This window comes from Phyllobates terribilis, unplaced genomic scaffold, assembly GCF_046119375.1.
Source record: "Phyllobates terribilis strain yellow unplaced genomic scaffold, ASM4611937v1 Scaffold_5__5_contigs__length_657084704, whole genome shotgun sequence".
NCBI lineage: Eukaryota > Metazoa > Chordata > Amphibia > Anura > Dendrobatidae > Phyllobates > Phyllobates terribilis.
Genome location: NW_027362765.1, coordinates 416,517,204 through 416,532,007, shown reverse-complemented (window position 1 = coordinate 416,532,007; position 14,804 = coordinate 416,517,204). Strand labels below are relative to the sequence as shown.

Below are 14,804 nucleotides of genomic sequence, written 5' to 3'. Positions count from 1 at the left end.
AAGAAACATTCTTTCCTGTATAATACTTGTATAAGGCAACATTTTAAAGGGATTTGATAAAAATGATCATTTAAGTTAACCTAAATTGAAGTTTTTATTAAAACATTGGAAATGTCCATGTAATTTATGAAGGAAGCAAGAACTGACAAAAAATTTATGGAAGATGGACTCAAATACACACTGTATTAGACATAAAGTGGGACTTCACACACATTCTGTTCAAATTGTCATGTAGTGGTAGGAAGGTCATCTAGTCATCCATAGATCCTTGAAGGCAACAACCGGCAGGCCTCATTCAAATACTGAAAATTTAAAACTCTTTATGTGCTGCTGTCATCTGGTGGTGTGGACAAGTTGGAGTTAATCTAGGCTTTGCTAATTTTTTTCAGATTGAGCCTGTCAGCATTTTCTGTTGACAGGCAAAATTGCCTGTCTGTTATGACCCCCCCCCCCCGCCGCGGCACTAAAAACCAACACAGACAACACGCTAGCAGCAGGGCAGCACAACACCACCGAGGCATAGAGGGACAGCTCATGCCAGGTGTCCAGCTTTGAGACCCAATAGCTGAAGGTTGCAGAGGAATTTGGGAGCATCCTAGTTTTGTCAGCCAGGTATTGCTTGACCATTTTTAAAAACTTTGCCCTCCTTGTCAAAAATACTTGGTCATCAGGGCCTGGACACTGGCAGGGTGTCATGAAATTGGCCTAGGCCTTTGACAGTGTACCCCTGCCTCTGCTGTACCTGGTGTGTGTCTCCTTCACCTCTCCTCCTTGGTTGGGCAAGGAAGCTTTCCCTCTGCCGCTAGCGTTGTCTGATGGGAATTTTTTCAATATATCTTCCATAATGGCCTTCTGATATAGCACCATTTTATTAGACCTCACTGCCTCAGGAAGGAGAGATGCAAGGTTCAGAAGTGGTGTACCGTGCCTCCCAGCAAAGTGGGACAGGAAGCTATGTGTCATGAATGGGCATGTTTCTCCTGCTCCAGCAACAGGCGTAGTTGCACCTGCCCCATGTCCTCAGCATCTGCGTGCACCATCATCAACACTTCCACATCCCCATCCCTTACTGCACGCCTTACGCATTTTGTAATTGCTAAGTCTCTAGAAACCAAGTATCCTTTATTAATTGAAGCTATTTTTTTTAATAAAAAAAAATGGTCAACTGTAGCAGGCCAAGAGGCTTTTAAAAATTTTAAACCATTGTAATTTTACGTAGAGTACATTAAACTATATGGATGACTATAGACAATTTTTGGAACAAAAAAATGTGGTCACTTGTAGCAGGACAAGCGGTTTTTAATAGTCTTAAACCATTGTAATTTTACACATAGCACGTTAATCTCTAAGGATCACAATGCAGTAAACTGTTTTGAAGTTTTTTTTGCGGTTAATACCACGGTAATTTCACACAGAGCACATTTAATCTTTATGGATCACAATGCAGTAAACTGTTTTGAATGTTTTTTTTGCACTTAAAACCACAGTAATTTCACATAGAGCATGTTAATCTTTATGGATCACAACTGTTTTGAAAGTTTTTTTGTGGTTAACACCACTCTAATTTCACACAGGGTACGTTAATCTGTATGGATCACAATAAATTTTTTCACAAAAAATAAAAAAATGTACTCGTCACGTGCAGCAGCTATATTTTTAGCAACGGACTGCAAAGACCTAAACCCTGCCTAGAGGCTGTATTCTGCCACTTTCCCTGCTCCTGCAGCTGTCTCTAGGTTAAATGCAGCATGTATCTGATACAAACAGCAAAGCACAGGATTAGCCTTTAGAAGGACTGTTTGTATGATGGTTCAGTATCAGCACATCAGCACCACTACTATTGCTTGACCATCTTTAAAAACTTTGCCCTCCTTGTCAAAAATACTCGGTCATCAGGGTCTGGACACTGGCAGGGTGTCATGAAATTGGCCCAGGCCTTTGACAGAGTACCACTGCCTCTGCTGTACCTGGTGTGTGTCTCCTTCACCTCTCCTCCTTGGTTGGGCAAGGAAGCTTTCCCTCTGCCGCTAGCATTGTCTGATGGGAATTTTTTCAACATATTTTCCATAATGGCCTTCTGATATAGCACCATTTTATTAGACCTCACTGCCTCAGGAAGGAGAGATGCAAGGTTCAGAAGTGGTGTACCGTGCCTCCCTGCAAAGTGGGACAGGAAGCTATGTGTCATGAATGGGCATGTTTCTCCTGCTCCAGCAACAGGCGTAGCTGCACCTGCCCCATGTCCTCAGCATCTGCGTGTACCATCATCAGCACTTCCACATCCCCATCCCTTACTGCACGCCTTACGCATTTTGTAATTGCTAAGTCTCTAGAAACCAAGTATCCTTTATTAATTGAAGCTATTTTTTTTTAATAAAAAAAAATGGTCAACTGTAGCAGGCCAAGAGGCTTTTAAAAATTTTAAGCCACTGTAATTTTACGCAGAGTACATTAAACTATATGGATGACTATAGACAATTTTTGGAACAAAAAAATGTGGTCACTTGTAGCAGGCTAAGCGGTTTTTAATAGTCTTAAACCATTGTAATTTTACACATAGCACGTTAATCTCTAAGGATCACAATGCAGTAAACTGTTTTGAAGCTTTTTTTGCGGTTAATACCACAGTAATTTCACACAGAGCACATTTAATCTTTATGGATCACAATGCAGTAAACTGTTTTGAATGTTTTTTTGCACTTAAAACCACAGTAATTTCACATAGAGCATGTTAATCTTTATGGATCACAACTGTTTTGAAAGTTTTTTTGTGGTTAACACCACTCTAATTTCACACAGGGCACGTTAATCTGTATGGATCACAATAAATTTTTTCACAAAAAATAAAAAAATGTACTCGTCACGTGCAGCAGCTATATTTTTAGCAACGGACTGCAAAGACCTAAGCCCTGCCTAGAGGCTGTATTCTGCCACTTTCCCTGCTCCTGCAGCTGTCTCTAGGTTAAATGCAGCATGTATCTGATACAAACAGCAAAGCACAGGATTAGCCTTTAGAAGGACTGTTTGTATGATGGTTCAGTATCAGCACATCAGCACCACTACTATTGCTTGACCATCTTTAAAAACTTTGCCCTCCTTGTCAAAAATACTCGGTCATCAGGGTCTGGACACTGGCAGGGTGTCATGAAATTGGCCCAGGCCTTTGACAGTGTACCCCTGCCTCTGCTGTACCTGGTGTGTGTTTTCTTCGACTCTCCTCCTTGGTTGTGCAAGGAAGCTTTCCCTCTGCCGCTAGCGTTGTCTGATGGGAATTTTTTCAACATATTTTCCATAATGGAGCAGCACGGTGGTCAGTGGTTTGCACTGCAACCTTGCATCATCACTACAGACTCTGATTAGTTAAACTGTGCACACGCACAGGCCTGGATAAGTGCTCTCTCCTTCTAATCACAACTGTCCCTGAGCTGTGCAATGGAGTCATTGTGCCAAGCATGGCGTCGCGGGTTCCTTTATAACCCCTGATGAGGTAATGCACCCAGCCAATTAAAGTAATGCCATTACCAAGATGGCTATGGCATTACAGTGACTGGTAAGCAATCCCCGTATTCTTATTGTCTGTATAGAACAGGCGCCAAACATGCGGCATGGGTATTCGAGCTTCAAATCCGAGCACCAGCCAATGCTTGGAGAATGCCGAGCATATCCCAGCACCCAGATACTCGAGTGATATCCGAATATCACCAAGCACATTCGCTCATCACTAATTTACATTTATTTTGAGCTTCAAAATTTTTGAATACTTTTCTAGACATTAGGCTGGCAACTGTTTCCACTAAATCATGCATTGCCAACTGTGAAGAGGACCTGTCACCAGATCAAAAGTGACCAGGTTTTGCTCTTATTTTATTCCCACTGAGCATGCTATTTCTTGTATTTTTTTTTTAAATCCATCCTACGGTTTTAGAGATATGAGCATATTTATTTAGTGTTCATTTTTATGGTCTCTACGAAGGGGGCATGGCTAACAGGGTAATTATACAGAGCAGTGTAAAGACATATCTCGAAAATCCTGTGAGCTATATCCACTTAGTAAAAAACAAAAACTGTAAAAAGAGGCAGCAAATAATATAATGTCCAATATCTCTGAAACTGTATAATGTATTTTAATTGATCAAAAAACAGCATACAGAATAAATAAAAAAAATGGCCCCTTTGATTTGGTGTCAGGTCATCTGGATCAATCGAGTGCCAAAGCATCATCCAATGGGCCTAGCCTCTCACACAATAATGGACTCCAGATAATATATAACCTAAAGGGTCCACCAGAAGACCCTCTATGTGGAGCTCATCAGTTGTTGTTTCTACATGCTGACATGTAGTCCTCCATATTACGCTACTGTGTCACCCAGGGGGAATATAGAGGACTCGGTACCCGGGCCTTTTACCTTGTTTAGGAGGTCACGGCAGTCGGCTCCCGGGCCCGTACTCTGGGTCTCTCTTTAAAAAGGGGTTTTAGTGTACAGTTTGTCTCGTGACGCCACCTGTGGTTTCCGGTAATGGTTACCGGCGCTGCTGCAGACCTCCGGGGGTGATGGGATGGCAGCTGGGATGTTTCTGCTCCCCACAGGCGGAGCGGGCCCCCAGGGCAGTGTAGGTGCAAATGGTGGTGATGCTGGGGCTTGTGGTGCAGGAGAGATGGTGCAGCGGAAATAACTGACAGAGGCAGTGCAGTGCAGTCATCCGAGTTTTACTCATAGTTCTTGTTCAAGGTTCACAGGTACACTGAACGGGTGTCAGCCTCTGCATCGCACTGCGTCTACCAGATAAGGCATTCAGCACTTTCTCAAATTGATCAGGAGCGCTTGACGGAACCCCACTTTATTTATGTTCCTTACTAGACCGACTTCTCGCGCTGGGTCTTCTCCCTCCTGCCCTGCGCTTCCCACACACAGTCCCGATTGGGTGCTCTGAAGTCCCTCTAGGCAACCTGGAGTTCCCGGACCTACTTGACCCTCACGGTAACTAGGATGAGACTGTGGCGACTGCACCATGGAAGTGCAGAAGCCTCCGGTTTTTCCAGCCGAGACCGGGAATAACACGGCTGGGCCTGGGACCGGTCCCACCTTGCGGCCTGATCCCTCTGACACCTGGCAGATTCGGGGCGTACGGGTGCCGTCCTGCACTCACCGTACTCCCTGGGATCCCTTCTATAAAACGGAGCCTTTCTCCTCTGCTCCCCTTCTGGGCCTCTATTACTAGGCCCCACTTGTGGAGCAGAGCTCCTGAAGAGACTCTGCTCCCCTCCTCTCCTTACTACTCACTGACTGACTAACCGACTCTCCTGCCACCCTAAGATGGCTTCCCTTTATATACCTCCTACAATTGTGCTCCCCTTCTCTTTGGTTCCCCCCACTGCAGCCAGGGACAGGGCTCAGCAGTAACACAGTGCATCTTGCCCTTCCAGCCGGCCTGAAGCAGTGTAGTGTTGAATGTGGGTGTTGGGGTCCCGGGCAGCACTGCCTCCTTACCTGAGAGAAGGAGACACCACACCTCTGGGTGAGGTGCAGTACCTCTGTAGTGACTGAACCCTCAGGGGCGCCACACTACCACTAATTGGCAGCTTTCTGCCTATACGCAAAATGCTGTCAATCGATAGTGTGGGTGGAGTTTTGCTGAGCTCAGCATTCAGAGAATGGATAAACCTCATTTTTATGAAAACTGCAGCAAGTTAAGGTATATTAACACAATGTCTTTTCAGGCGGATTCTGTTTTGGAGCCCACATGACCACCATATAAAATCCTTATCTGCAGTCTGACTACAAAGCATCTGCCCCTTCCTCGTGGATAATTGATGGGTGAGTGGATATTCACCTGTGTTTTGCATCTGTACTGCCTCCGTTATATAATATTGTGAAGTGTCTGTTTTTTTCATAAGTTTATATAATTATAGCCACATTCAGTGATGAGACAGCACGGTGGCCCAGCGGTTAGCAGTTTTTGCAGCGCTGGGGTCCTGGGTTCAAACCCACCAAGGACAACATCTGCGAGGAGTTTGTATGCTCTCCCCGTGTTTGCGTGGGTTTCCTCCGGGTTCTCCGGTTTCCTCCCAAACTACAAAGACATACTGATAGGGAATTTATATAATGAAGCCCCAATGGGGACAGTGATCATAATGTCAGTAAAGTGCTGTAGAATTAATGTTACTACATAGACGAGTAAAATAATAGATTTGCTTTTCCTTTCCATGAATCACTTACCTATATCACCTGGCTTGTAGGTCGACTTATCATTGTGAATAATGCATGGGATATCTCTTTGATAAATTGTAACTTTCTTGCTGTCACTCACATTGAGGTTTTCTCCAACTGCAGATACGTGTAAGACATTTGAATGATGATGACCTCTCCATGATTTTGGGAACTGAAAAAAAAAATTAAATAGAAGCACGTGTTTTGCTATACTTGTCTTGTGAAACCCGACCATCAACAACTTTAAGGGGTATTCTATCCTATTTTCTGTGTTCTTTCTGTATCATGAAAAATCTATTTTAATTTCCAGTATAATTCTATGTGGGTTCCTCACAACTTTATACTCTCTGCTAGCAATTACTCAATAGGAACCCATCATTGTTCACTTCTGGAACTAAAAATTTGTCCATGTCATAAGATGGACACTACATTAGGCAAAGCTTTACACCTGGGTGTCCATAACATGACCAGGACTGCTTTTTAGACCCTGTGGTCTTTATACATGGCTTGATGTACTTTAATTCACTAGGGTATTATGCACATTAAAGTACATGAAAATGTAATGTGACCCATTTAAAGAGGCTGTCTGTTCCTAAACTAAAATTCTGCAGTAACTCTGTGACTGCAGACTTGTGAATCCTCATGTTGTGCTCATTGCTGGCTGCGAGGATTCTCTTGTGCTAGGGCCAGGAACGCGTAGTGATGTGACCACACATATGTGATATGCATACTCCTGGCCACACTCCGACTAGATGGGTGTGACCTCCTTGAGTGCCTGTGTATTGAGCGAGGCCAGAAACAGTCTAGTCAGAATGTGGCCGGAAATATCCATATTGCATACTTGTGGTCATGTCCGCCCATTCCTTGTTCCAGCACTGGAGAATCCTTTCAGCGAGCAATACGCATGATGTGAGGATTCACAAGTGTTCAGTCACATAAAGTGACCTCTGACTTGTAGTTTAGGGCCTTACAACCCCTTTAAGCATCAGCAAGGAATTCTAAGGTGACAATAGTTGTATACTTTACATTTTGGTGTAACTCATTCTGTATAAGATGCTGCAAAGCTTCTTTTTCATGTAGGACAGCATGGTGGCTCAGTGGTTAGCACTGCAGCCTTGCAGCACTGGGGTCATGTGTTCAAATCCCACCAAGGACAACATCTGCAAGGAGTTTGTGGGTTTCCTCCGGGTTCTCCGGTTTCCTCCCACACTCCAAATACATACTGATAGGGAATGTAGATTGTGCCCCAAAATGGGGACAGCTATGATAATGTCTGTAAAAGCGCTGCGGAATATGTTGGCGCTATATAAAAATAAAGATTATTATTAACATAAGATATGTTAGTAACGGCTGGGTACAAGGTGTAGACAGGGGCCTACAGTGCCATTAGACCTCAGACACAGGGGGATGCAAGTTAGAGAGGTTCATTCTTCAGGAGCTCATTGCTCCCTGGTCTCCCGGGTTCCTGCTTGCCATGGGGTGGCACGCTTCTGAAGATTAAGTGTTCAGACCAGTGGCATGACCTTGCTGCTGCTCTGATCTGTTCACTCTCCCATATTGCATAACAATAGAACAAATCACGGACTCTTATCAAGCCCAAAGGTTGGTCCACTACTTTTATATTGATGACATTTCCTTAAAATAAGTCATCAATATCAGATTGGTAGGAGTCCGACACCTGGCACCCCCACTGATCAGCTGTTCTCAATGCACGCAGCGGCCAGACTCATGGGCAGGACCATGTGTTTTAAATGTTACTGTTAATGATTGATAGCCTTAGTTTAGTGGTGACAGCAGCAATCAGAACTAGATCTGAATGATGCAGTTGAAGGCAGATGTTGACTGTATAGTACAGCCGGCATCTGTCTTGCAGGGCGCAGGCTCAGCACCTGAGCCTACTCCTTATACTCACACCAGCTTCTTGATTTATTGGTACATCATGTAGCTTGAAGGGGTTAAAACAGTTTGTTTTAAATTTTAGGGGGAATACATTTGTAGGTAGTGAGTACCTAGTGGTAAAAACAATGTAGCAAAATTTTGGGGAAAAGTAAAAAGTAAAACTGCATAAAAATGTAGAAAAACAATAAGCAGGATACTAATGTATGTATGTCTCAGCTTTTGGGCATGTTTTGGATGTATATAATATAATGTTAAAGCAGCTAAGTTTGAGGTATCAGACAGTACAATGTACACTACATGTCACTCAATCGATATGATCCTCAGGTTCTGACATCACAAATTTTCTTTCCTGACAAGTTAATGGGAAATTTCAGATGTATTATTTTTTACATATCTTTGGAAAACTTTTACATAGTATGTATACTGACCTGGAAGACAAAGCACTCAGAATGTTGATAGTCATCTATTCTATGTTTCAGTAGTACAACATTTTCATCATTTATCTCCAGTTCTAGTTTAATCTCAATTGCTCCTTTAAAATCTAGGAAGGTCACACAGAGTTTCTGCTCAGTCCCCGATAGGAAGTTATTCGGAGTTGTAATCACATAATGGCTGTAAGGGAAGAAAAATAATTGTCAATATATCAGAAAACAAGTAGAATGACGGTAGAGGTGTATTTATTGCTACTGTTAATGGCTGACAAATGTATATTTATTAACTACAAATAAATACAAAATATAAAAAATTCCCCCAAAACATCCCACTAATTCCTCTCCTTGTCTTTTCAAGTCCATTGATTTTATATTATGATCACATATTATAATTAAAATTGGTAAAATGTTTGTGGTAAAAAATAAAATAATGGAAATAAAGAATTTAAAGGGAATCTGTCACCAGTTTTTTGTCACCTTATCTGAAAGCATGATGTAGAGACCGATACCCTAATTCCAATGATGTGTCACTTACTGGGCTGCTTGCTGTAGTTTTAATAAAATCACTGTATTATCAGCAGGAGGTTATCACTAAAAGACTATTAATCCTGCTGCCTTGTAGTCCTCCATATTCAGGAGCTCTGTAAAACCCCATCCCCCACCACTGATTGGCATCTTTCTACCTATGTACAGTGTACACAGAAAGCTGCCAATCAGTGGTGTGAGCGGGATTATACAGAGCTCAGCATTCACAAAACTGGTAAATCTACAGATATCCTCACGATAATATGTAATCAAAACCTTTGATTATTGCATTTCCGCTATATTTTTTGTTGCCTTTTCCCCATTATTTGATGCATCTTTTGTACAGATTTGAAGCAGCATATTTTTAATCCATTTTGTTAGTACAGAAAAGCTTTCACTCTGCACTTAAAAGCAACTTTTTACATGCTAATTTTTTTTACATTAGTTTTTTTTTTCTCAGTTTTCAGGCTCCCTATATAGAAAAAAACACCAAAATTGCAATTAAACAGCATCTTTAGATGCACAGTGGGTAGGAGTTTTAATGTAATCACATCGACTTTGCTTGAACAGTTAAATTCAAGTTTTTCTGCACAAAAAAATGGAACATACATACATAAATCATGTGCAAGTTTAAAGAGTTTTAAACATGACACTTTATCAGCCAAGACACTTGTAGACAGCACTGTATTGGCAATAGCACTGATTATGCTGATTTTTTCAGGTACCTATTAAAGAGCTAGATATACTTTTACAGAATATCCATTAATATGTGGCACTAGGGACAGCATTTTATTCCTCTGGTGGAGAGCTATTTCACACACTTTTCTAGTAACATTACTATCAGTTGAAATTCCAAAAGCAGCAGCAATGCCTCTGAGAGCAACTTCCAACATATCGTCTATTGATAACTATTTTTCTCCAATCAATCTAGTAATTTCAGATAAAACATTATTCTGATATATTATACACATTGTGATAAAACAGTAACTTGTGTTACAAACAATCATAATTTGGATCTTACGGTTCTGATGATGATGTACAGGATGAGTGGAAGATTGCCAGGCAGAGGGATAACAAAAGAAGCCACATGTTGGATCACTTGTCACCTTCACTGGGTCTCCGAAATGTTCTCTCTCTTATAATAATGATAGATGAAGGAGGAGCCACTATCATCCTCTGACCAATACTATAGCAGTTTCTTTCCAAATCCATCTCAGCCCTTGTGTGGAGACATGTGGGGACAATAAACTTGTGTGGGGGAATTTTGGCTTATTAGCAAGATTTCAGCGTTAACCTGTGACCTGTTATCTACTGTGGAGTTTGTGTTGATGGAAAGAATCAAGTATAAATAACATTGCCACATACAACTCATATTAGGTAAAAGGTACCTGTCTGGAGTCTCTTGGATAGTTTCCTCTGGTGAGCAGCAATCTTCAAGTCTGACCACAGATTCTCAATTGGATTAAGGTCTGGGCTTTAACTAGGCCACTCCAAAACATTTACACGTCTCCCCTTAAACCACTCGAGTGCTGCTTTAGCAGTATGCTTTGGGTCATTGTCTTGTTGGAAGGTGAATACCGTTCCAGTCTCAAATCAGTGACAGACAGAAATAGGTTTTGCTCCAGAATATCTTTGTATTTCGCACCATCCATTTATCCTTGACTTGGACCATTTTCCCTGTCCCTGCTGCCGAAAAACATCCCACAGCATGATGTTGCCACCACCATGTTTCACTGTGGGGATGGTGTTTTTGGGGTGATGAGCTGTGTTTGTTTGGCGCCAGACATAGTATTTTCCTTGGTGGTCAAAAAGTTCTATTTTGGTCTCATCTGTCAGGTTTTGCTGTATATTTAGTGAAAAAACGCAGGTATAGCAGGATGTGAAGCTCATTTATTTTTGTGATTTTCCTAAGTTTAAACCATAGTGTTTGTCATATGTGTAAAGTAAACACTGGCTGACTAAAATGTGAAATTGAACAATACCTGACCAACTCAAAGGCCAACCAACGTGTGAAAGTATACAGTGCTCTACAAACTCAGTGCTCTGTGAATGTCTTAGGTAAACTATTTCTGATCATTTCAACTCCATCCGCTGTTACATTTGTAGTTGTGTATTTTTTCATTAACTCATATGAACTTTTTTGTTCAGAATAGTCACTATTTTTTTCAGACATAAAAATCTTTTTTCTCTAAATAATTTGATCAAATTACCCTTTTTCCAAAATTGTTTTATAGTTTCACATATGCCTTGCATTGGTGACCCAACACCTTGCATTGTTCATGCTTTTGTGGTGGAAGCAAATCTGAACTTTTGGATCCTGAAAAATGCAGCAAAAAAATGCAGCAAAAATGCAACAAAACCAGCTTTTCGTAAGCAGCTTCTCTACTGCCAAGAGAGCAGGTTTTGCCTGCAGAAAAATAAGCAACATAAACGCAACGTGTGAACACAGCCTACCTGTCTATTTAGACCAATAGGTATAAATATAGGAGCTGTCTTTGTACACAGATTGATTGTCGATTCTACCAGACAATTGAATGACATGTTAAACAAGCCTATGATTGCTGACATCAGCATAAATTGATTGATAGCTCTATAGCCAATCAGATTTTGCTCATGTTTTCAATCAGATGTTTGTTTAAATTATCATTCAATTGTCTGTTACAAGTCGATCTATTTACAGACAGTTCTTACCTGGTATGCCTATTAGACTAAGTAGACAGTTATAGCCTTATCATGTGATAAAAGGTTCAAGTGAATGATGTGTTCATGTTATTAGCACCTGTACTTCTGAAGAAGCTGGCTTAATGGTGAAACATGTCTTGGTAGAAAGTTTAATAGGTTTTAACATTTGTCGCGGCTGTTCCTGGCACAACCAAAACAACTACTGCAGCAGTTGTAGAGTTGAAGTACTGTATAGTGCTATCAATTAGACAGAAATATTGGAAAATTCACACATTAAGGATTTAGTCCAACAATCCACCAATTGTATTTTAATCATTTAAAGTGTAACTGTCGATTCTGGAGAACTTACAACAGCAGGTTTATATTTGGCACTAGTTCTTCCCTCCTCCTCCCCTCTCCTTAGAACTGTATGAGAAAGTCAGTATTCACGCAAGTCAAGAGTCAACCTGTGAATTGAGATTATTGAGAATGAATACCCTTTATAATGTGAATACATTCAGATGTTTTACTAATATATATACAGTATAGTAAATACACCTACACGCCCAATTAAAGAACTCAGGATTAGAGATGAGCAAACCTTTCAAGGTTTGATTTGGCTCAGATGGACGAATTTCCCAATTTTCGCAGAATGATTCAATGGGATTCAATTGGATTCAATGGGAAGCAAAACCAAAAGCATAGACAACAACTTCAAAGGGGTCCAAAAGCTGCCAAAACAGCTCAAATTAGGGGTAGACACCACCAAAGTGGCATCAAGCAGCAGTAAGCCTTGAGCCTTGCATGAGGTATCAGGGTTTGAGCCAACATTTACAGCTTTGAATTTAGGTTCAACTTAAGATGAAGTGGTTGAGGGATCATTGTAGGCCTGCTGTGCTGGGAGCCCTGAAACCACATGCATCAGCTCAAGCTGCTTTTCTGCTCAGTCACACTCAGGTGGCACAAATATCAATTTTGTAGAATAATATTGCTAGAAAAATGTAAGGATAGTAACACAGGTAGTTGACTGAAAGTAAGTGCAGGCCTGCCGGTCTGGGAGCCCTACTGCTACAGGAAACACACATGAAGTAGACCCAACCAGGTGTCTCCCCATTTCTAAAAATTAGGGGCAAACACCACCAAAGTGGCATGAATTTCACCAGAATAGAAATAGTATAATGGGGACTGACACCCCTCCACTACAGGAAACACCCTAGATGGAGACCCACCCAGGAGTCTCCACATTTCAAAGCATGACACGACAAAGATGTTACAGACTGCAATAACGCAAGATCAATGCAGCACACTAAAAACTACATCATCGCCTAGTCTGCACAGTCTGCGATTGGGGTGCAATCGAAACACCTAATGAAAGTTAGGTGTTCTACATTTTCATGGGACAGCTGGATGTGCTTGTCTGTCAGGATGCCACCAGCAGCACTGAAGACACGGTCTGAGAGAACGCTGGCTGCCAGGCATGATAATACCTCGCTTGACAGGCGAGCTCAGGCCACTCATCCATTTTTGAAGACTAAGATGTAAAAGCGTCCAAATCCTCCCTGATGGTATTGATATTGAGATCAAGATACTCCTGCACCATCCTTTTCAGTCGTTCACTACATGTCAGACTTGTACTCTGTTGTGCTGTTGCACGCACTGGTGTAAAAACTGTGTGAAACGACTTACAGAAATTGCTTCTGTCACTTACGCTGCTGCTGCTAATGTTTTTGCTTTGTCGAATTGACGTTCCTGGGTTAGAAGTCTAGAACTGTGATGCACACTATGACACACTGTGTCTTGAGGAATACCACTCTTAAGGTTGTCTAAAAGCGTGTTTCGATTTTCCAGTATGCACGGGTCTCTCTCCAGGGCGGTAAGCACCTGGCAAAATTTACTCTTGTACCATGGATTTAGCAGTGGCAACACAGTACTATTTTGAATCCTAACAATACGGGGATCATGTTGCAGATAGTGCAGCAAGAAGGTGCTCATGCGTCGGGCTCTTCCAAGAAATCCAAGCCCATCGTGTGTTGGTGGATGGGTAACACTGATGCTTGATTCCTCCGTCACCTCCCGCCAACCACAGACAACAGATAGGGGATCAAAATCCTCTTCATCTCCTGATTGTTGCTCGCTCATCACCTCTTCCTCCCCGTTCTCCTCCATTTGTTCCTCGGCACCAACAGTTTGTTTGGTAACCCGAGCCCCCCTCGATCGCTGTAATCCACCCTCCCTTGCCACCCGCCTGTGTGACAACAGTCTGGAACTTAGAGACATTGTTATCCCTTCCACATCCTCCTCTGCTTTTTCCTCTTCCCCTGGGACCACCAAGTCATGGGTGTATCAGGTTTGACAAACAGTCATATGGGGTCTGGCTATAGAAGGTCGCTGCGTTTGGCCTTGTAAACATCTTCCTGATCCTTTCATGATCCCTCTCTCTCTAGGACCCAGCAGTGATCCACACCTTCTGCTGCTAATTTCCACACCCTTGCTGTATCCTTAAATACGCTCAGTTTCTCCAGAGAGTTGATAGTTCTTCTTCTTCTCAGGCCTGGAATTCTAGTAGTCGGCTAGAATTTCCTTGGCGTTCCTTTGTGGATTGTTGTCATGTTCTCTCCGGTGTCATCTTAAAGCTAAGTGTATTCCCTTGTTTGTTTCCTTTGTGTGTACCTTAGTTTGCAGTGGGGCTGACTAGTGCTCACCACTCCCCCTTTCCCTACTTGTAGGGCACCCTTCCCTTTTCATGTCATTATACGCTGAGATCTCCCCATGCCCAGCGTTACACACCACCTGCTCCAGCAGAATATTCAAAGTGTGCTCCAGCATGTAGATGACCGGAATAGTGATGCTGACCACAGCATCATCAGTAGAGATGAGCATTGTTCTACTCGAACTGTTCGCCAATCTCAAATTCGAGCTGTTTTGGGCGGTGTTCGAGCCGTTCGGCGAACACGAAGAATTTGAGAAAAACTCGGCTGTTCGAGGTTATGTTCGATAACTGTTCGTGCACCAAAATCATAACTGGATTTTTTCTCAGTAATGATGAAAATTAATGTTAATACGCAGTTTGAGTGTACAG

At 42.0% G+C, this 14,804-nt stretch overlaps 1 protein-coding gene across 3 annotated transcripts in view; it reads right to left on the bottom strand.

Moving 5' to 3' along the window:
- The window catches only part of LOC141273397 (alpha-2-macroglobulin-like protein 1), a 302,764-nt gene extending 292,531 nt beyond the window's left edge, over positions 1 to 10,233 (bottom strand). For all 3 annotated transcript variants that reach the window (XM_073685165.1, XM_073685166.1, XM_073685167.1), the window contains exons 1-3: positions 10,086 to 10,233; positions 8,537 to 8,720; positions 6,219 to 6,381 (exon numbers count right to left, since the gene is read on the bottom strand). In XM_073685165.1, coding sequence (XP_073541266.1) covers positions 6,219 to 6,381; positions 8,537 to 8,720; positions 10,086 to 10,153 — 415 coding nt within the window. In that variant the 5' untranslated portion in view covers positions 10,154 to 10,233. The remainder of the gene's footprint in view (positions 1 to 6,218; positions 6,382 to 8,536; positions 8,721 to 10,085) is intronic.
- Between the last annotated feature and the right edge of the window lie 4,571 nt (positions 10,234 to 14,804).